The 23,417-nt window shown below is 36.5% G+C and overlaps 2 protein-coding genes across 8 annotated transcripts in view; one reads left to right on the top strand and one right to left on the bottom strand.

The window, feature by feature from the left end:
* LOC138308960 (kinesin-like protein KIF13A) overlaps positions 1 to 23,417 on the bottom strand; it is a 270,403-nt gene that overhangs the window by 149,695 nt on the left and 97,291 nt on the right. For all 7 annotated transcript variants that reach the window (XM_069250018.1, XM_069250023.1, XM_069250022.1 and 4 more), the window contains exons 3-8: positions 15,714 to 15,771; positions 14,360 to 14,417; positions 13,082 to 13,174; positions 9,934 to 10,120; positions 9,609 to 9,696; positions 8,431 to 8,565 (exon numbers count right to left, since the gene is read on the bottom strand). In XM_069250018.1, coding sequence (XP_069106119.1) covers positions 8,431 to 8,565; positions 9,609 to 9,696; positions 9,934 to 10,120; positions 13,082 to 13,174; positions 14,360 to 14,417; positions 15,714 to 15,771 — 619 coding nt within the window. The remainder of the gene's footprint in view (positions 1 to 8,430; positions 8,566 to 9,608; positions 9,697 to 9,933; positions 10,121 to 13,081; positions 13,175 to 14,359; positions 14,418 to 15,713; positions 15,772 to 23,417) is intronic.
* LOC138309325 (carboxypeptidase N subunit 2-like) lies at positions 3,754 to 7,593 on the top strand. The gene has a single exon (XM_069250500.1). It carries the CDS (start codon positions 5,334 to 5,336, stop codon positions 7,401 to 7,403), a length of 2,070 nt encoding a protein of 689 aa, XP_069106601.1. The 5' UTR covers positions 3,754 to 5,333; the 3' UTR covers positions 7,404 to 7,593.

Raw genomic sequence — 23,417 nt, 5'->3', positions numbered from 1 at the left:
ATATCATACACTGGTCATGCATGTTTAATTTTGTCTCAAATCTACTTAAAGCGATATGGTCATACATATCTTGATTTGATGAGTCAAAACTTTCCATGATTTCATCTGAATACAAGACAATCAAATTTTACATTTTTGCAATCTGGCTTTCAAGATATAAATGATGAAATGAATTCTCAATATTTCATGCATGAAACTTTTGCTTTTATAGCTATGTCCAGGGAAATTGCGAAAATATCAATCTTGTGACTTTAACAGGTTCACCCCTGAAATTTCATAATGAGCTGTTCTAATCTTTTATACAGAAGAGTCTAAATTGTGTGTTAAGGGGTTAACAAGTTAATGCTATTAAATTATGAATATTACTAAGTTGTTTTGACATACCCGGTAACGCCTTTTTTTCAAATGATGTAGTTATATATGATTTAATCGATGAAAACTTCTATGAATGCTTATGTAGAATTTGGAATTGTGACCTCATACAAATCCTATCATTAAAGAATTTTTGTTTTAGCGTTTATTTGATAACATTGTAGCTTCTGCTCTCTCTCCACATGACCGTTATCAAATTCATTGATAAACGCCACACCATTCCAGCTTTCTGTTGAAATAGTGAAAGTTTACTAAACATTTACTGCCTTATTATATTACATATAAGATTCAAATAATTTTATCAAAATATTTCTATAAATCAAAATACCTTGCTAGTAAAATAATTTTAGAAAAAAGGTGAGGTACAATTGGGGAAACCTTTTGGTATATTAACACATTCACCCCTGAAATTTCATAATGGACTGGTCTAGTCTTTGATTTAGATGAGTCTAAATGTGTCTTCAGGGTAAATGAGTTAATTATAATAACTATTTGCTAGACACGTACATGTTTCTTTCTAATGATGAAGACAAATATTTTAGAATAATAAAATGATTTTTGGAACTCAATCCATCAAACTTGTTGTTTTCTGTGCAATTTTTGTTAATTTTAATATCAAAATATTTTCAATTGATTATCAATGGTAAGCATCACTTAGGAATTCAGCCTAATTGTTTGCCCATCCTTTTACTGTATTCAACCCAAGTTACAAAGTTAAAAATTGAAATAAATAAGGGGATGATTAAAAAAACAAATTTTGGACTAGCCTTTCATAAAATTATTACACAAAGTAAGTCATAAATCTGTTAATCAATTTGAAAAAAAAAGAAATAAAATAAAGTGAGAAACAAAGGTTTTCAAATTTTCAGTCTGCATTTAATTCAAGGTCAGTGAAATTGGGGCCTCAAAAAGAGGGGGGAGCACTTATAGGGATAAAAGTTCTTATTGGGTTAAATATGGTAGCTATAAGCCATTCATAAGACCTTACCATTAGATCATTTGGAGACTTAAATTCATATTTACTCCTTCAGACTGAAAGAATGTACATAATTACCATTTCATACAGATCTATGGCCTGGCAGACATATCGACGACAACTGCCTGCCTATCAACTATGTATATAAATGTACTTTAACAAGTTATCTCCCCTTGAGAACAAATGAGTTATCTCCCCTGCGTCATTCTAATCTCAGTTTTACAAACTTTGGTTAGAAATGTAGATACGACAGACTGGGTCTAGTGTATACTAGATAGTAAACAATCACACGCTTCAACTTAATTCCTGCTGATTTGATATGAACTTCAAACTTTAAACATTTATTTCTGATACTGTGAATCTTTTGTCACAGATTGTGAATTGGCTCTTTGCTAACAAGACCTGCCCAGTTTACTGGCAATGTTCAACCTATTTATCTGGTTGGGTTTGGGTTTTATTACTTTAACGTCCTATTAACAGTCATGGTCATGTAAGAATGTGCCAGGTTTGTTTATGGAAGAAAGCCAGATTACCTGAAGAAAAACCATCGACCAGCAGTCAATGCCTGGCAACTGCCCCACATGGGATTCGAACTTGCGACCCTGAGTGGAGAGCTTGTTGTAATATGTCGAGACATCTTAACCACTTGGCCACAGCGACCCCTTGTTGAACTATGGTGAAGTTTTTTTTTACAGAAACTAACTCCTCATCAGATGATTTATAAACATTTCATTTACTTCTAATTAAGATGATCATGCATGAAAATCACTGTAATGTACAGTTTGATTTCTATAGTCAGACCTGTCTAAGCAATCACCTCCATATAAAGACCGTCTGCTTATAAATAAGACCACTTTTCTATGGTCCCAAATGACCAATTTCAACACAAATAAACCTGCACATAAGATGTCCCTTTATTGATATTAACACGGACTTGAAAGTACTGATTTGAAAAAAAAATTCTTTAAAAGCCAATGAAATAATAAATTAAACACATTTCATTTTATCAAATAGTCTAAAAAGTTTTGATTATAGGAATTATGAAAAAAAAAATTCTTTAAAAGCCAATGAAATAATAAATTAAACAAATTAAACACATTTCATTTTATCAAATAGTCTAAAAAATTGATTATAGGAATTAATTCCACTTTAATTACTTAATTTCATTAGGTTATAAAAAAGAAAAATTGTTTGCAAACTTTTGTGAGAATCTGCTAGGCGGATTAACAGTTTGTAGACAATGTTTGTTGGTTTTTTTGTCCCTAAAATTAAAAGTCTGTTTACAATGAATGTCATAGCTTGAAGTATTGAATAGGTGTCCATTCAAATCAACCTTAATGGAGCCAGCTGGAATTTGAAAATTAAATTCTCCTGTATTGTTACAAAATTTATCAAAATTTTTTCAAAAAGCCTACCGAGCCTAAATTCCTACGCATTACATAATACCCCTTGATGTTTGACCTCCAATATCTTTAAAGGTCATTACTATTTTTTATGGCCAATTTCTCATTTTACAACCGCTAGAAAATTTACAACGCTGATAAACTTGTCTGAAGTAACACCAATTTTGATCACTGAACGTAAATCTTTTATCAATTCTATTTTAGATTGCATAAACAAGTTTTAAAATTAATCATTTCAGGAACTTAAAGTATCTAATAAAGCTTAGTCTAAGTGATTCAGGATATTGAGATTAATAGTTGCTGTCAATGAACGTTAATCTAATTCCAATATCGAGCATTACCCCGGTACAACCATCACAACAAACACACATAATCTTATCACCAAATCTATAGAAATTCTCCATTATCTACTAAGTTTCGAACCTGGATACAAAACTCCCAATCCTGTTGATTTTAAAGGTATAAACAGAAAGTGATTGGGATTTTTATAAACTACTTTCATTTAATAACAATTCAGAAATGTGTTTTGTATCGTTTAAAATCAAACAACCAGCCTGAATTAAAGCACGTACGTAGGTCTGACGTGGGAGGAAAAAAGTACTTCTAATTTGTTCACCCCTTTAGACACAAATGAGCTCTTCCAATTCAAATGATGGAAGAGTTCATTGTGAATTTTCAGGGGTGAATGAGGTTCAGATAGATGGTGAAAAATATCACTTTAATGGGTGTGTTCATTATCTAAATAATTTTTCAAAATTTTTTTTGTTTTTTGTTTTTGTCATTAGTTAAAAGCCAGTTAGAAAAAAAATGAAAATTTGCTGTCAGATGGTGGAAAAGTGACTCTTTCTCTGCTGCTCTGAGTGAAACAAAATAAAATTTGCAGATTGTAACTTTTTGTCACATATCCCCTATACTAATGTCCATTTCTTGACTGGTTTGAACTTTAATTTATTATATTTCACAACTTTTATTACGAGGTGGAGGAAAGTCAGAGTAACCAGAGAAAAATCATTCACCAACTATCAATATCTGGCAACTTCCCCTCATTGGATTTAAATTTGAATCCCCAAGGTTGAAGGCTAGCGGTGATATGTCAGAATGCCTACCTAATCAGTCCTTGTGGCTCCTGTATTAGCTATGACATTTGAATGAAACATTCATGGAACATATAAAATTTGTACGCACGGAAAATGCTAAAAAATAGTTACACCACCTTATACCTCCGTCTTAGTAACTTTTAAATGTAGAGTTTATCAGATGAAGTTATGAACTTTTGACAACATGCCAAGGTGCTATTGAGGTGATGAAATTAATCACGGCGTTATCCCGACCCAAAAGAAAGGTGTCCATAGCCTAAACACAGGTAAACTACAGCTTAACTCAACGTGACTTTCTCCTGTCGCCAGTATTCGCTCAGATATTAGCCAAGTTCACTCCAATTTTCGCGTAAGATTTTATTGGATTATACTGAAGAAACAATGAATTCAAATGTGAGGAGAGAAGTTTGAACCAACATCATATTGTTGTTTCCGGATTGGCAATTTTTTAAGATTTTTTTGGATTCATGTGACTTTATCGCTTCATGTGAAAACAATCATGAAGCATTTGACAAAGGACTGGAACAATTCTTCAATTTTTGTGGATTTTCTGAAGAGAAACTGTGGCATTGTGACGATGTGAGGTTATGTACGATACGTCCATTAACTTTGTATTGTTTACCTCACCCATATTAAGGTGTAATATGCCAAGGCCTATAAAAACGATTGTCCTGAATAATAAACACATTTTATTTTATTAATGTTTGTTGACTAATGAGAAATTTCAAAGCAAATAGCAAAGAAAATTCTGCGAGTGTTTGTCGGTTAATGAGGATTTCAGAAACAAACATTACAGATAACCGACATGTCATTGAAAAACAATCATCTGATCACCCGGATGTTTTGTCGAAAAATATATCGACGTTGACAAACTAACTCTCCCCAGGGTCCAATCCCCTACGAGGCGGGAGACCTTAGCGCTAGGAGTCGGTGACCTCTAAGAAATATTTTGACAGATAAAACTTTCTCATCTATTGGAACATGACTCAAGATAAAGTAAAAAAAATCTTTCGTAATACTGTGATGTAAGCTCCGGTAATACCAACAAATCTCTTTAGACCTGATAAGGATTTGATATTGGGAACAACTCCAGGGATTCCACACTCTGTTATAAATGAAAAGACATTGATCTACAACTATCTCTAATGTCACGGAGCTATACATTTCCCAAGATTTTACTTCAAGTTTTTCATGGTTGGATCTAAAACCTGATACAGACTCATATATCGTTACGAAAATTATAAATAACTGTACTTGGAAGTGAAACTTTTTATACTTTTTGTACTTTAACGTGAAACACATTGTGCTTCGAAAAAATTCAAATCAACTTATAACCAACGTTATGGAATACTACGTCAAAAGACAAGGGAGGTAACTATGTTACATTAAACTTCTGGCAGTACAGTAAATATTAAGAGATTAGCCTTTAGTTTCACTATTAATTAAAGGTAATATATATTTTCCATTTAAAACATAAACTTTACCATGGAAACAAAAAATATTCTGATAGACAAGGGAGCTGCCCATTATGCTAGCTTTTGGATAATTTTTGTTTCACTGTGCTTTGTAAATGTCCTTGGAGTTCCATGCAATCCGAAATGCACTGTATGTGACAGCGATAGTACAGGACATGTTATAAAAGTAGTGTGTACCGGAGTGGATATTCCGTCGATTCCAGATTCTGTAGAGGAAATGTATCTGTCCGAAGGGACGGTGAGCCTACCAGGAATTTTCAAGGACTATGTTTTTATCGGTAAGACGGATCTCCGAGTGATTCACCTGAAGAAATATAACATAACGATGGTTTGGGAGTCCCCGTTCATCAACCTGACAAATCTTGTGGAGGTGGACCTCAGCTTCAATAGTATTCCAGCCTTCGACAAGTCTAATTTAGCAGGACCGTTAGCTTTACAGATCCTAAACCTCAACCATAACAATATAGGACGGATAAACAACAACGCGTTTGATAATCAGACATCGCTAAAGGAACTTCACATGTCCACGAACAAAGTGACCCGGATTCCTGCAAATGCATTCAATGGCTTAACAAATCTTGAACATATTGACTTATCCTATAACTTGTTGACGACCATTGCAAGTCAGGCATTTAGTAACTGCCGTTCTTTGAAGTCAGTGACTTTACGAGGAAATAGACTCACCACAGTGGCACCTCACCTTTTTCAAGGACTAAGTCATTTACAAAGTCTTAATCTTCAGAGGAATTTGATCGTCTCAATCGGACAGGATGCTCTAGTTGGGACAAACTTAACGTTTCTTGATCTATCGCGCAATAGACTACACGACGTCAGGTCCACCGTGATAGTATTGAGAAATCTATCTGGTGAAAACGTAGAAGTGATTCTGACTGCAAATCACTTAAACACCAGCTATGGACCTGGGATATTTTCAGGAGTGACCCTGAAACTTCTAGACCTCCGCTACAACGGCATTTCCCTGTTACCTCAGGACACATTTGCTAATAATCACATTCAGAGTTTAAATTTGTCCCACAACAATCTGAACTCGCTTCCATCGAGCATGGAGACGTATTTTAGATTGGTCAAACCGTACATAACACTCAATAATAACCCTTGGCAATGTGACTGTAAACTCCTGTGGTTCTCTAAGTATCTGCATCAGTTATCTCCCCCTGATTTTGGCACTAGACTCCAGAGTACGCTACAATGCAGCGGGCCAGCCAATGTACAGAACCGCTTCATTCAAGATGTCGCTACGATTATAGAGCCCGGCTGCTTGACAACTTTAGCAATACCTACCACAAACGTCCAAACAACCCAAACGGCAACAGTCATGGTTACCAAGGCAGCTCCATCAGCTAGTGTTCCTGTGGTTAGACCAACGTCTGCTGGACTTGTTCCGCCAGCATTAGGACCAAGTGGCAATCAACCCATAGTGGCATCAACTACAGTTGCCAACCAACCTACAGTGACATCAACTACAGCTGCCAACCAACCTTCAGTGGCATCAATTGCAGCTGCTTACCAACCTACAGTGGCATCAACTGCAGCTGGTAACATGCAATCAAGTGTGGCATCGGCTTCAAATGGCCACAATCCAACAGCAGTGCCCAATGGCATAGCACCTGGTGGAGTGGCACTATTTCCTGGTGGCAACAGTCCGGGAGCAGGGGCACCATCTCTCGGTGGTGGCAACAAACCAGTACCTGTGGCACAAAAAACTGCTGCCACCACAGCAGGACTGTCATCTGATGCAACCACACCTGGCAGTAAACTGAATACTGGACAAAGCAAGGGACAAAGGACTGCGGACGATTCTGACAGTTCATTTCCTATTGGTGCAGTTGTGGGTCCGCTTGTGGCACTGATTCTGATAGGTGGTGCTATAGGGTGGTTCTTGATTAGGAAAAAATCGCGGGAGAATAAAGGACGAATAACCAGTCACGAGGTTCACGAGCCCGAGGAAACAGACTATTTGTGGGATCGACCTTTCCCTGTTTCAAGGTCGTTAGGCCCATCTAAAGCCCACTTTAACATAAACACTTTGAAATCTTTAAATTCTTATCAGTCATGCTAAACACCATTGATAAATAATGTGGTAAATTTGTTCACAAAGAAGAACAGAGGAATTGAATCTTATTTTGAAACATGAAAAAGGAATCAACTTATTATGCTATCACATCATCAATGTATTAATTGCATATCTTCACAAAGTAATTTTATGTGCAGAGAAATTTTCATATTTGATGGATGAAAATATTAATAAAAAAAATTGTATCTTCCAATGACATTCTTGTCCTATTTGGGTTGGTTTATTATGCTATTAACTCATTCCCCCCTGAAGACATATTTGAACTTCCTATACAAAAGCTGGACCAGTTCATTATCAATTTTCAGGGGTGAATGAGTTCATTATTAATCATTGAAAAACTTTTATCTATTGGCATACTAAATAACCAAATTTTTCCAAGGACTAGAAGAGTTGTCTCCCTTAGATTACAAGATTCCTCTTTAGCACACTCGGATTACAGTTGCATTATTAAATTAATAAATGTTGAAGCCCTGTCATTGGTAATACAGCCATAAGTGTTTCTTGGCTTGAAAAAATTAATTGTTTACTATAAAGAAACTTATTTATGACTGGCTATTATTTTCGTGTTTTCTTGCCTCACACTTTTTTTCATGGCAATTATCTGATCACTATTTTCATTGAATCTATCTAGTCCATCACAAAAATAACAGAGTTGCTTCCATTGTCTCATGGCAGAGTTACTTCCCCTGCTCTCAGACAGAACAGAGTTACTGCACCTGTTCTACAATATATAACACAGTTACTTTCAAGTTTTCGTGCACAGTTACTTCCCCTGCTCTCAGACAGAACAGAGTTACTTCCCCTGCTCTCAGACAGAACAGAGTTACTTCCCCTGCTCTCAGACAGAACAGAGTTACTTCCCCTGCTCTCAGACAGAACAGAGTTACTTCCCCTGCTCTCAGACAGAACAGAGTTACTTCCCCTGCTCTCAGACAGAACAGAGTTACTTCCCCTGCTCTCAAACAGAACAGAGTTACTTCCCCTGTTCTTAAAAAATGACAGAGTTACTTACCCCTGTTTGTCGATCAGAACGTGTTTGCGTCAGGATGATGTTGAATACAGCGTGTGAGCGACTACTTTCGTTGTTCATGTTGGTGGCAGCCACCGTCCTGGACTTATTTCCTTCACTCATTAGGTTATCTATGTCCTGCAAAATAAAACTTAACATACAGTTGAAGCCTCTTAATATCATGTCCCATTTAGTCATTCTATTCAGGCAAAAATATGATATTAAGAGGAATGTGGCATTAACCAACATGACATTAAATGTGATTAAGTAGTTTCCACTGTATTGAGACAGATTGTATTTTGATGTCGTATAGGAATGATGATACAAAATATCTAATTGGGTTTGGATTTGATTAATTAAACAACCTGTTAACAGCAAGGGTCAAAGACAGGTTTGTTGGCGGAGGAAAGCCTGTGTACCCTGAGAAAAATCACTGACCAGTAGTCAATACCTGGCAACTGGAATTTGTAATGACATTGAAATTACAATGTCATATATTTTGAATACAATGTTAGTATCTAACAATGCATGGTTCACTTTACAAGACAAGGTTTATTTTTCTCAGCTTTTCATATCAAGCACCAAGATTTACCATAGATTTACATAAGAACTGCACTATAAAAACTGTTGTGGTAAGGGGAGTAACTCTTACAAACCAGTATTTCTAATTGAAGCAGCTTGATAAGTTTGGACTGAAGACAATATTTGTCATTTACTGAAGAAAGCCAGAATTAGGCATGAAAAAGATCTGTCAAAATAATTAAACATGGAAGTATTTGAATTTCGAAAATGAATGAGACAAACAAAAAATCCCCACATCTATGAACATCAAACCAAATCTGTGTCAATGAAAATAAAAACCTAAATAGTTATAATATTGTAAATCAACAAAATAAATCTGGGATAAGATGATGTTGGAAAATACAATTGATATTTATTCCACATAATCTTCTAATTAAATATTTAAATTGCTTATCAGATAACTAATATAATTAAAATTTACTTGATATTTATTCCAAACAATCATAATTAAATAATTAAACTGCTTATTAACCAATATAATCATAATTCCATTGATATTTATTCCACATACCCAAAATTAGATAAATCATTTGCTCAATACTTATTCATTATCATTAATTGTTTGTCTAAGTCAATATCCAGTAAAATGTCTTCCTTACTTCGAATGAGGCCACAGCCAGCAGTGAGAGACCATCTACGTATGGACCGAGGATTTTGTGTTCCCGCACCTTCAGATTCTGTTTACTTCTGCAAGAAAAACATCTTTAATAACAAATTTTCACATTTTGATTAGATAGTTGGCTTTCAGAAAACTGTGAAATCCTGGACCAGCATAAAATAGCGAAGATTTAAAACAGTTTTAAGTGGTAAAAATTTCTCCCATTTACACATTCAATACAGTCTTAAAGGTATTTTTAAACTCAAAATATTTTTTTTAGCCAAACAAACCCTTTAGAAAGTAAGTTTTTTTATTATTATACAAACCCTTTCGGATCAAGCAGGTCATGAACTTTCTCATTATAGATTTCCATATAGGACACTTCCACCTTGAACCCAAGGTCAGGATTGTCATTCTGAGCGATTCGTTCAAACAGGGCATCACATAGTCGGGGTATAATTCCCTTTCCGTCCTCTTTGTAAGTTCCCATCATGGAGTAGGACTTCCCTGACCCTGAGAAAAGGCAAAATAATAATTAATATGGAACTTTTCCAGAAATTGACGAGGGTAGAATATCAATTTATACAATTAAGTCAATTGATAACCTCAATATTGGTCTAAAAAAGGTATCAATTGATATTGAAGGTTCCTGACCACAACCTTACACATACTCAATTTCAATTGAAACTAGAACTGTCACCAGAGTGGACAACTAATACCCTCCGCTGCACAGATTTAGTAATACCTCCATTAATAGGGGACATTGCAGAACCCTATATAGTTTACCCAACTCCCCTTTATGTCAGGGTTCTGTATACCACATTTCATCAAAATCTGTCTAGTAGTTTAGTAGGAGTTTGTCAGACAATGTTGTACAGAGGACTCCACATAATCGAATAACGGTTATTCGAATATTTCGGTTATTTGCATAAAATTCTGCGGTCCCGTTTTTTTCCTTCTTTATCTTTGTTTTTCAACTCCGTGTATTTGCATAGACTTTTACATGACCTCCGGTTATTTGAATAAAATATTTGGGAAATTCTAAAAATATAATCGAATATTTTTCAATTTTGCAATATATTTTTAGCGAAATTCGCCGATATATGTTTCAATTTTACTAGAAATCATGGTAACAGATTAACGTTAAAGTATGGCTTGTTATTTTTGCATGAATACTGCAAAGGTATTCGACGCTGTTACGATTTACATCAGCAGCGGTTGATCATAACTTTAGTATATTCACTGGCTCAAACATCTAATTAAAGCATTTGCACTTTCAAATATGTTTATTTATTAACGTAACGTACCTTAGTTCGCGATCGGTTGGAGAAACTATGCTTCCTTATAACAATCGCCATGCATGATCAGTAGTCTCGTTCAACCAGAGTCTTGTTGACTACGACAGACATGTGCGTATCAAGCGTCTCGTTGAACGAGACATAAAAGCATGCAAAGTCGGCGTGCAATGACTACCGCAAGTTTTGTACAGTATGTAAGCTTAGTATACAAAAGATACTTGCTACGTTGTTTCATTGCTACTTGAATATGCATTAATTTCTGAAATGTTATCAAGCTATTCGCCGTATAGATCAACAAACAGGGAGAATTCTCAAAAACACATTTAGGTCGAGTGAACGCATGGCTTCATCACCTGCCGCCATTTTCGAATTCATATGTGTAAAAACAACACTACTAGTTGATCGGCACTTTGAAGTTTAATCACGATCGTAAGTTCATTTTGCCAGGCAAATGTACGTAAATTTGTTTATTATTTAGGTTCCGAATTGTAGACACAAATCCAATCCTGTTTTGTAGAATCTTATTGCATTTGATATCGATCGTTTAGCTGTTTCTCAAATATTCACGTGTCGATCTAACGTAAACAAGAATCTAATATTGGAAATTTTTTTGTTATTAAACAATTAAAATCGATTTACAACTTCGAAAATAATTACTTGTTGTTCGTTTTAAGTGTAAATAATTAACATATTTATCAAGTAAACGAAACGAAACCTATTTGCCTATTCACACATATGTGTGGGGTCAAACGGAGGTGCAAAATGTCATCTCCGCCTATTCGAATACTCCGTTTTTTACGTATTTTCTTCTGGAAAAGGACCTATGCAAATAAGCGGAATCCTCTGTATATCAGACAAACAGACGGACAATCTGATCACAGTATACTCCCTTAACTTTGTTAATTATTTGACTTCTGACTGTGCTTCATTAAATATACAGACAAACCTGTCTATAAAGACCACACAAGGGACAAGCGAGAAGTGGTCTCTATAGCCAGGTGGTCTTTATACACAGGTTGAATTATGTTGAAATTGATCGGTTTGGGCCATAGAAAAGTGGTCTCATAAATAAGGTGGTCTTTATATAGAGGTGGTCACTAAGGCAGGTTTTACTAAATTCATAATAGACTACTATCCTGTGAATTTGACTTTTTAATATTTCTACAAATGATTCCAATCGTGTCATCTAGATACCACTACGGATGCTTCATCAAAATTACCAAAATTGTTGAAATCCTTGTCATGATGTGGGAAAGGTATATTATTCCAGATGTAACTAGAGTTATTGCCCTTTGACTGTTTTGCTTCCTCTGAAGCCTAGTACAGTTCACGAAGAGTTCAGTGATAAACTGGTAGTTTTATGGCCAATGTTTATAACTCCGTATTGATTCTTCCATTATATGATTATCTCTAGGGAAACAGGTTGGACATTAAAACTGACTCCACAGACACAATGTTTGATCGGAGAAATGAAGGAATTATTTTACAAATTTTCTACTGTTGTTCATGGGGCTTGGCCAGTATGCATAGTTTTAAATGGCACACAGTATTATATAGATGGCCCAAATCCTTTTAAAGCAACATACTAAGCTGGCCAAAGGGGTTTAAAGCTAGCCCAAGGGACTTTGAAGAAGTATATATATAGTTGGGCCAAATTGGCTTTGAATAGGTATACCTAAGGGGGCAAGGGACTTTGAAACACTTTACATAGCTGGCCCAAGGGACTTTGAAGCAATATACATAACTGGTCCGAGGGGTTTTGAAACAGTATACATAGCTGGCCCAAAGGACTTTGAAGCAGTTTACATAGCTGGCCCAAGGGACTTTGAAGCAATATATATAACTGGCCCAAGGGGTTTTGATACAGTATACATAGCTGGCCAAAGGACTTTGAAACAGTTTACATAGCTGGACCAAGAGACATTGAAGTAATATACATAGCTAGTCCAAGGGACTTTGAAGCCGTAGGGGTTTTGATACAGTATACATAGCTGGCCAAAGGACTTTGAAACAGTTTACATAGCTGGCCCAAGGGACTTTGAAGCAATATACATAGCTAGTCCAAGGGACTTTGAAGCCGTATATATTAGCTGGCCCAAGAAGTTCTGCAACAGCATATACATTTGGCCATTTGGATTTTAAAGCAGTATACAGATTCTTGAGTAACCCAATGTACCTGTTTGTCCATATGCAAATATACACCCATTGTAGCCATCAAATGCTTGTTCCAATACATCCTGACCCAGGCAGCTGAAAACTTTTTCCTGACCTGAAAAAAGATTTTATTTTTTGTCTTTTTGAAATATGTTTGCTGCATTCAAAACAGATACTTAAACAGAAATACTTCCCTTAAATTAGAATTTAGAATGAAGTTAATCAGATTAAATTCTAGATAATAGATACCCAAAGATTAGCACTCTGCATTGAACTATCTATATAGCCTATATCAGTGAGAGAAACAAAAGATTTTTTTCTCCACTTTTCTTTTCTTTCCCTTATCCTTTTATAGATTTTATAATATTGGAGAACTGCACACTTATTTAAGATGTTTTTATTCTCTAAAAGCTTAAGTTTGTATATGTAAAATTTAATTTTATCACAATTAAATCATACACCCCTGAAACATTAATTAAATGACATCCCTGAAACTTGAATTTGCAAAGTATTCTAACACCAAATATTAACTCATTCACCCCTAAAGACACATTTAGACTCTTCTTAATCAAAGGCTGGACCAGTTCATTATGAAATTTCAGGGGTGTATGAGTTAAAAGGGTGAAAAAGAACAAATATCTTTTATAAATTATTAAACCAATTTCAAACTTATAGAAAGAAAGACAGACAGATAAAATTTAGAACTAATTTTTAATGTAATTATAATAATTTTCATTCTTCTACATTTTGCAAATGCCCCTTTGTGTAAGATCTTCAACTAGGGACAATTTTTTAAAAAGATATCTTGAATATTGATACAAAATTTTATCGGTTAACATCAAATGACCTTGAGAATTAATGAAGGTTATTGATGTGGATCGGTCTAGCCACAGAAATCCCATAATGCTACATTTATGACACGCGTCCAGACGTGATCACCTACCTGTGTGCTAACATCCGGCATCCCTCAAACAAATAATCGTGGAGATATTGCTAAATTTCAATCATCAGATAGCCCCAGAGTGGCTTAAAGCCGATTGATTTTGTTTTTTAGTGTGGTTTTACACGTTGTGTACAGACGGGCCTGCGATAATTTATTACATAACATTGACGGCATTCTCATTTCCATTTCCCTTTCAGTGATTAATAGTAGATTACCCATGGAGTCTGACCCCAGGGACCATTGCAACACCAACCCTTAAAAAAATGCCTTCATACAAATCTGATTTCTTCTTATATTAAATCAGGAATTCCCAGATATTTTCCACACAATCTGTTCTTGTTAATGTTGGAGACTTACCAGCAAATTTTGGATTTGTTTCATCAATCGACCAAAAGCAGTGGTCAAACGCAAAAGTCTGAAGTAAAAAAAAAAAATTCTTGATTTCATCAGGTATTTTCATCAATGGTTCTATACTTTAATTGACTCAAACCAAAAGCTTTATAAACTGTGACTTAAAGATATGAGGATTACATTTGAATATTCCTCCTTTCCAAAGTAAAAGTCATCTACCTTTCCAATATAGAACTAATTTCCCTTTCCAAAACAGAATATTATCTCTTAATGAGAACTCTTCCATTCCCAAGCAGTATATAATTATCTCCTTTTCCATAGCAATAATTATCTCCCCTTACCAAAGACTACTCTTCCATTACCAAACAATTTACAAAGTTTATATAACATCCCTTTCAAAAACAATGATTGTCTCCTTTCCAAAACTATAATTATCTCCCCTTTCCAAAGACTTCTCTTCCATTGCCAAACAGTATACAGTTACCTCCCTTTCAAAAACAAGAGGCCTAGAGGGCCTGTATCACTCACCTGGTTTGTAATGCCAAGTAATGTTCTGGATACAGGAGCCAAAATTTATACAAGTTCTATTCCCCTTCCCCCAAGGATCTATTCCCCTTCCCCCAAGGATGTTTGTGGCCAAATTTGGTTACAATCCATGCAGAACTCTATGACAAGTAGCAATTTATAGGATTTACTTCTATTTTCCGTATTTGGCCCCGCCCCTCCTGCCCCTGGGGGCTTAGAGCCAAAATTTATACATAATCTGTTCCCCTTCCCCCAAGGATGTTTGTGACCAAATTTGGTGGCAATCCATGCTAAACTCTAGGACAAGTAGTGATTTATAGGATTTACCTCTATTTCCCCTATTCGGCCCCACATCTCCTGCCCCCGGGGGGTCAGATCCAAAATATATACAAGTCCTGTTCCCCTTCCCTAATGGATGTTTGTGGCCAAATTTGGTTACAATCCATGCAGAACTCTATGACTAGTTGTGATTTAAAGGAAATGTTGACGGACAGACAGACGGATGACGGACGAAGGACGACGGACGCCGCGCCATGACATAGGCTCACCGGTCCTTCGGGCCAGGTGAGCTAAGAATGATTGTCTCCCTTTCCAAAACAATAATTATCTATCTTTCCTAAGTACTACTTTATCATTCCCAAACAATATGTTGTTTTCACCCTTTCAAAACAAATAATCATCTCCTTTCCAAAACAGATAGTTATCTCCCTTTCCCAAAGAAGACTCTTCCTCTCCAAAATAATATACAGTGTTATCTCCCTTTCCAAAACAGATACTTATCTCCCTTTCCCAAAGACAACTCTTCCTCTCCTAAACAATATATAGAGTTATCTACCTTTGGTGCTTTCCTGCCACCAGCACCATTGCCACGTTCTCCTCCGCCGTCATGAGGGCTGCAACAAATAGAAACGCTCATTAATTATCTAGTTCAAAGTTTTAAGACGTTCCGAAATGTTAACCTTTTTTAACCAAAATATAATGATTCGATCTTTGCATATTACAGAGTTTGCTCCCTTACAGGTAGATATTGATTGTTACATCATTATTTTGTGAGCGCAATTCACATCCTTTCTCAAACTTATGACGTTATGCTCCCAAAAACATGACGTCACAATCAATACCTACCCGCAATTGCAGATAACTCTGTAATATGCAAATTCAGAATACAATAAAATAAATTCATACTTCGGACAAAAAGTGCAGTTTGGTCTCACAACTATTTTGCCTGTGATGATGTTAATTTTTCACCACAAATGTGCAATGAGACGTAGAATTATATAAATTCTTTAGCTTTGCTATAGTCAATTTTGGGAATATGAAGATGTGGTAAAAAGCGGGAAATCTATACATCCAAGTTGTAGGCAGTAGATTGCCCATATGGATAAAGTGGAAGAGTGAGTATGTATAGATATGTATCATCATTTTAAGAAATAAAGGCAACATTAAAGGTCAAAAGAAAACTCGATAGACCCTCATAAATCTGTTGAAAGTCAACAAGAGTCTTCAAGGCAATGGAATGTGATTACTTTGTGACCATTGCTGACCTCATTATTTTTTTTTTTATTATTTTTTTTTATTTTTTTTATTAATTAGTTTTAATTCCTATTAAAAGTCATGTTTGTTGATGGAGGAACACATGAGTACCCAGAGAAAAAACACCAAACTATGGTCAAAACCTGGCAACTGCCCCACATGCGAATAAAATTTGCAACCGAGAGTGGGAGGGTTTGTGGTAATATGTCTGGATATTTTAAGCACTGCAGGCCATCATGGCCTCTTCCGACTTCTAGGATAGGAAATTATTAAAATCTTCAAGAGATTTTTTTTTTCTTGAAAATTAATCTTAATGATAATAGTTACATTACAGGTATCATATATAGGAAGGTGTACATCTTAGTGCAATAAAATAAATTAGGATTTAAAACCAATATTCAAAATACCACAATACATCTGAACTTTTTATCTTGACGTCAGAGGCCTCTGATGAGATCATTATGTAGATTTTAATATGTAACCTGAGATTCATTTGACACCAGGAAAAAGCTTTAACCGATTCTGTATTCTGTTAACTTGTCTTCGGAGGCTCTACCTTAAATGTCACACGTCGAGAGGTACTGAAATTATGATCGTTCTTACGACGGAATCGTGAGAATGTTTGCCTTACGAACACCGCTGCTCCTTAGGCGAATATAGATTAAGAGCTTCAGTAGAAATAGGGCTTCCCTAGTTTCCCTTAGGGATCGTTTCTATCCAATTTGGTGCCACATGTCAAGCCTAAGAGGACAAACTCAACACACACAACATATTTGAGAATTACTAAGTCATTCAGCATGCTGCTGGAATCGTTCGGGTTGTTTTGGCATGTTTGAAGAAAGATTTGATTTGGACTCTCCTGTAGATGAAGTTAGAAATGTTCCCCTGGCGATGGTTATTGGTTTAGGACAGAAGCGTGGGATATCGGCTGTCAGAGAGGAATCAAATACATCCATCAACATCTTCAATGGATGTCTGTTGTTAAACTCTTTTCATACCGTTAAAAATATTGTCAACACCTATAGTCAATAGGATTTTACCCTCCTTCGATTTTTTCAATCTGCAAATTTAAATTTTCGTAAATTATTTTGAAATGAAAATTGCGAATTTTTGATAGCAGTGAAAGAATATTGGGTTTACAGTAATTGTGGAACTTTTTCTTTACAAACCCTTTATGTATCATATAGTCTGGAGTGAAATGGTAATTTGATTTGGCTTTTTATATTGATTTCAAAGTCTCTAAATCGTGACCTCAGCTAAACCAAGAGGAGATAATTAGGGTGGGTTTGTCTGACCGAGTCTGGGACATATAATCATCTTTGGTCAGATAAGCCTCTCCACTTTTCTTTCTTAACTCATTTCAGCTAGACAACACATTTAGACTCTTCTAAATCAAAGACTAGTCTAGTCCATTATGAAATTTTAGGGACGAAATTTCAATAATCAGTGTTTCTGGGTTTTACAATAAAAATCACAACCATGAACTATACTTTCAAATCTAGAGTAAATATTAAGAGAAAAGTATTTAATATAAAATGCCTTAAAGAGCTCTATCGCTGACAGAGTATAAACGATACTCATCATTTTAACAATAATTGTTGTAGAATCGTGCGTATATATGTCTAATTAACCCTTTATCACATGAACCGCCTTTGGACGCCATTACCCCTTGCCACATGTAAGCGACTTTGAATGCCCCCGCACCATCTTAATGTAAGCGCCTCTGGAAACACGTACAAGATCATAATGCATGCGACTCTGGACCCCATTTTCACTATCAGTGTTTTGCTAGCTTCGTATCATGTGATAAAAGCGCCACCTGTGTTCAGACTTTACAATCTAATTATAGATGAGACCAAATTTCTAACCAATCAAAAATCGGCACAGTGTTACAATATAAAACTCTGAATAAATTAACCGAGAAAAATCACATATGTGTTCACTGCTTCACTCATGTTACTGGGGACACCATCATGGCTTCTGTTGTTGATGTTACGGCAGATATTTGTAATTATAAGTACAATGTCATGATATTTAAATATTACAGGCCTAAAAGCATAAAATCTGACAATGATTTGGACGATGTTTTATTCAATTTGACCGATCGAAAATCTGACGGTCATGAAGAACGGCGAGGTCCCGAACTATCGCCATTACCTGACGCCGTGTTGGAATGGACTGGCAAGTTTACAGCCGTGAATGTTGATAATTTTGTAAAAACTTGTTTTCTTAACTTCAATAAACCTTAATATACTTCATTTAAAGTTGATAAGATTATTTTCGTGCATTTTTCAATGGCAAATAATGTACAAACATCCCACAACAAACACACTACTCGGATTAATAGAAAGTGAAAGTAGCGGTGAACGGGTCATGAACCGGCACGGACAAAGCAGAAATAACAGTGTTTTTCAGAGCAAATATATTGATTGAGCCATGATTCAGATATATGTTTGTTTGTTTATGATATTTCAAGTAATTTGTGCAAATATTTTTTTCTAAAAGTTATAAAAAATCAGCAATATTTTGAGTATTTCCGACAGAGAAAATCGACCATTTTCTGACCTGTAAACGTTTTTAATAATTTTTTAAGTCCTCATATCGAATAATATTTGGAAATGATAGCATCACTGTGTAGTTTGATTCATTTAAAAAGTATTGACAAAATCATCCATTAGCACAACTGAACTTTTTTCCATTTTGAATTTTTTAAAACTCTTCAAACTCACTGATCATTACGAATGAAGCCATAAACTTCAACATTTCAACACACCAACAACAAAGCACCTGCATGATCAGAACATCTACACATGCAATCCTATTGACAAACAGGAGCAAAGCAAACATTTGTATGACTCAGACTGTGGACAGAAACGCCGTACCTGCATGCTGTGCCAGCATGATTGCACCTTTTATCTCAGTTAATTACTTTACATGGATTGGAACTAACTATCCAAATCTCTGCAAAGACCACGATAAGAGTAGACTGTAGAACCAATTTACACAAAAAAGTGATAATTATTTACTACGAGAAACAATTCACACAAAACAAATGTCATGATGTTTGTCGGTCAATGTATGGATAAAATAAACAGCAAAAGGAGAATGTTAAGCTCAGAGATCAAGTTAATATCATTTTCTTGATTACAACATCTTGTTTGAAAATAACTGTTTCAATGCACCTTGTTTCCATTTTACAAATTTACCAGATCAACAAACATAGCCTGAGCCTACAACTAGATATAGTCTGCATTGGAAGAACAGCCACCTTTCCTAATTCGAGATGGTCCCCTTGTTGTACACACATTTGACCTTTCACACTTTGAGATGGTCCTTCAGTTGGACAGATAGTCAACCTTCCACATTTTGAGATGATCCCCTGTTGGACATACAGACAATCTTCCAGTTTAATACAGTCACATATTTGAGATGGTCCCAAGTTAGACACAGACAGATTTTGATATTGTCCCCTAGTCAGACATACATATAGATTTTGAGATAATCCCTGGTTGAACACAGTCAACTTTCCAAATTTTGAGATGGTCCTCAGGTGGACACACAGACAGCTTTACATAACATAGAAAATGACAAGAACATTTTGGGATGACCCGAGTTGGACACACAGACAGCCTTAAAGACATTTTAGATGATCCCTAGTTGGACACACAGAAGATGCCAATAACATTTTGAGATTGCCCCTTGTTGGAGTATATTGAAATGGTCCCCAGTTGGACACTCAGACACAGAAGAGGCCAATAACATTTTGAGATGCCCCCCACCCCCCATCCCCGTTGGACACATAAAGTATTTTGAGATTGCTTCCCAGTTGGACACACAGAGTGTTTTGATATTGCCCCTAGTTGGACACAGTGAGTGTTTTGAGATGGCCCCCTGTTAGACTAACAAAGTATTTGAGATGGCCCTCTGTTGGACACACAAAGTATTTTGAGATGGCCCCCCCGTTGGACACACAGACAGCCTTACGTAACACAGACAGAAATCAATGATGTCCTGCAGTAGCCCCATAAAACAGTTAGAATGGCGAGATGATCAAACAAGTTCTTCAAAACACTCCACAATTTGTTTGCATTATTAATCCCGAGTACTGAACTAGTACTGTAGACACTATCCTTCAGCACCAGACCATTACACCAGCGGGTTATTTCATCTCGGTGAAGAGAAATTCAATTCAGAAAGCTTATTTCATTTCTAGGTACAGATCAATTAATTCCAGAAAGCTTTTTTCATCTCTAGGTGCAGAGAAATTCATTTTCAAAAAGCTTATAAGTCTAGCACTAATATATAGTTTGAATTCCAAGAAAGGCAGTTTTTAGAAATAGACTGCTGGTCACTGGTTTTTCTCTGGGAACTCTGGCTTTCCTCTGCCATTTAAAACCTGACATGTCCGTTAATGACCTTGGCTGCTAATAAAATGTTAAACTAATCAAACCAAACCAGACCTTTGATGGGACCAATAACTGGGGGTTTTGACTTTGTATTCCATTTGGGAGTTGAATTTGAAATTTGAAAAAATTTCATTCAAAAGTTTCAATGACTATACAAAACACTGGATAATAAACAGATGCAGTTAAAGATAAACAAATACGACAGGGGCAATATTAAGGAGAGATTTGACTAACTTAACTGAGGCAACATTATGGAGACTAGACTAACTCATCTTAGGCAAACTTAGGGAGAGACTTGTCTAATACAACTGGGGCAATATTATAGAGAGACTTGACTAACTCATCTTAGGCAAACTTAGGGAGAGACTTGTCTAAAACAACTGGGTCAATATTAGGGAGACTTGACTAACACAACTGGAGCAAAATTAGGGAGAGACTTGACTAACACAACTGGGGCAAAATTAGGGAGAGACTTGACTAACACAACTGGGGCAATATTAGCGAGAGACTTGACTAACACAATTGGGGCAATATTAGGGAGAGACTTGACTAACACAACTGGGGCAATATTAGGGAAAGACTTGACTAACACAACTGGGGCAATATTAGGGAGAGATTTGACTAACACAATTGGGGCAATATTAGGGAGACTTGACGAACTCATCTGGGGCAATATTAGGGAAAGACTTGACTAACACAACTGGGGCAATATTAGGGAGAGATTTGACTAACACAATTGGGGCAATATTAGGGAGACTTGACGAACTCATCTTGGGCAAAATTAGGGAGAGACTTGTCTAAAACAACTGGGGCAATTTTAGGGAGACTTGCGAACATAACTGGGGCAGTATTAGGGAGAGACTTGACTAACACAACTGGGGCAATATTAGGGAGAGACTTGACTAACACAACTGGGGCAATATTAGGGAGAGACTTGACTAACACAACTGGGGCAATATTAGGGAGAGACTTGACTAACACAACTGGGGCAAAATTAGGGGGAGACTTGACTAACACAACTGGGGCAATATTAGGGAGACTTGACTAACACAACTGGGGCAATATTAGGGAGACTCGACTAACACAACTGGGGCAATATTAGGGAGACTTGACTAACACAACTGGGGCAATATTAGGGAGAGACTTGACTAACACAACTGGGGCAATATTAGGGAGACTTGACTAACACAACTGGGGCAATATTAGGGAGAGACTTGACTAACACAACTGGGGCAATATTAGGGAGACTTGACTAACACAACTGGGGCAATATTAGGGAGAGACTTGACTAACACAACTGGGGCAATATTAGGGAGAGACTTGACTAACACAACAGGGGCAATATTAGGGAGAGACTTGACTAACACAACTGGGGCAATATTAGGGAGAGACTTGACTAACACAACTGGGGCAATATTAGGGAGACTTGACTAACACAACTGGGGCAATATTAGGGAGAGACTTGACTAACACAACTGGGGCAAAATTAGGGAGACTTGACTAACACAACTGAGGCAATATTAGGGAGAGACTTGACTAACACAACTGGGGCAATATTAGGGAGACTTGACTAACACAACTGGGGCAATATTAGGGAGAGATTTGACTAACACAATTGGGAGACTTGACTAACACAACTGGGGCAATATTAGGGAGACTTGACGAACTCATCTTGGGCAAAATTAGGGAGAGACTTGACTAACACAACTGGGGCAATATTAGGGAGACTTGACTAACACAACTGGGGCAATATTAGGGAGACTTGACTAACACAACTGGGGCAATATTAGGGAGAGACTTGACTAACACAACTGGGGCAATATTAGGGAGACTTGACAAACACAACTGAGGCAATATTAGGGAGAGACTTGACTAACACAACTGGGGCAAAATTAGGGAGACTTGACTAACACAACTGGGGCAATATTAGGGAGACTTGACTAACACAACTGGGGCAATATTAGGGAGAGACTTGACTAACACAACTGGGGCAATATTAGGGAGAGACTTGACTAACACAACAGGGGCAAAATTAGGGAGAGACTTGACTAACACAACTGGGGCAATATTAGGGAGACTTGACTAACACAACTGGGGTAATATTAGGGAGACTTGACTAACACAACTGGGGCAATATTAGGGAGAGACTTGACTAACACAACTGGGGCAATATTAGGGAGACTTGACTAACACAACAGGGGCAATATTAGGGAGAGACTTGACTAACACAACTGAGGCAAAATTAGGGAGACTTGACTAACACAACTGAGGCAATATTAGGGAGACTTGACTAACACAACTGGGGCAATATTAGGGAGACCTGACTAACACAATTGGGGCAAAATTAGGGAGACTTGACAAACACAACTGAGGCAATATTAGGGAGAGACTTGACTAACACAACTGGGGCAATATTAGGGAGACTTGACAAACACAACTGAGGCAATATTAGGGAGAGACTTGACTAACACAACTGAGGCAAAATTAGGGAGACTTGACTAACACAACTGAGGCAATATTAGGGAGACTTGACTAACACAACTGGGGCAATATTAGGGAGACCTGACTAACACAATTGGGGCAAAATTAGGGAGACTTGA

This window comes from Argopecten irradians, chromosome 15 (genome assembly GCF_041381155.1).
Source record: "Argopecten irradians isolate NY chromosome 15, Ai_NY, whole genome shotgun sequence".
NCBI lineage: Eukaryota > Metazoa > Mollusca > Bivalvia > Pectinida > Pectinidae > Argopecten > Argopecten irradians.
The sequence above is the reverse complement of the archived record's forward strand: the minus strand, read 5'-3'. Positions and strand labels throughout refer to the sequence as shown.

Bases quoted from the DNA above. Each gene is read 5' to 3' on its own strand.
- LOC138309325 (XM_069250500.1), top strand. From the start codon at position 5,334: ATGGAAACAAAAAATATTCTGATAGACAAGGGAGCTGCCCATTATGCT.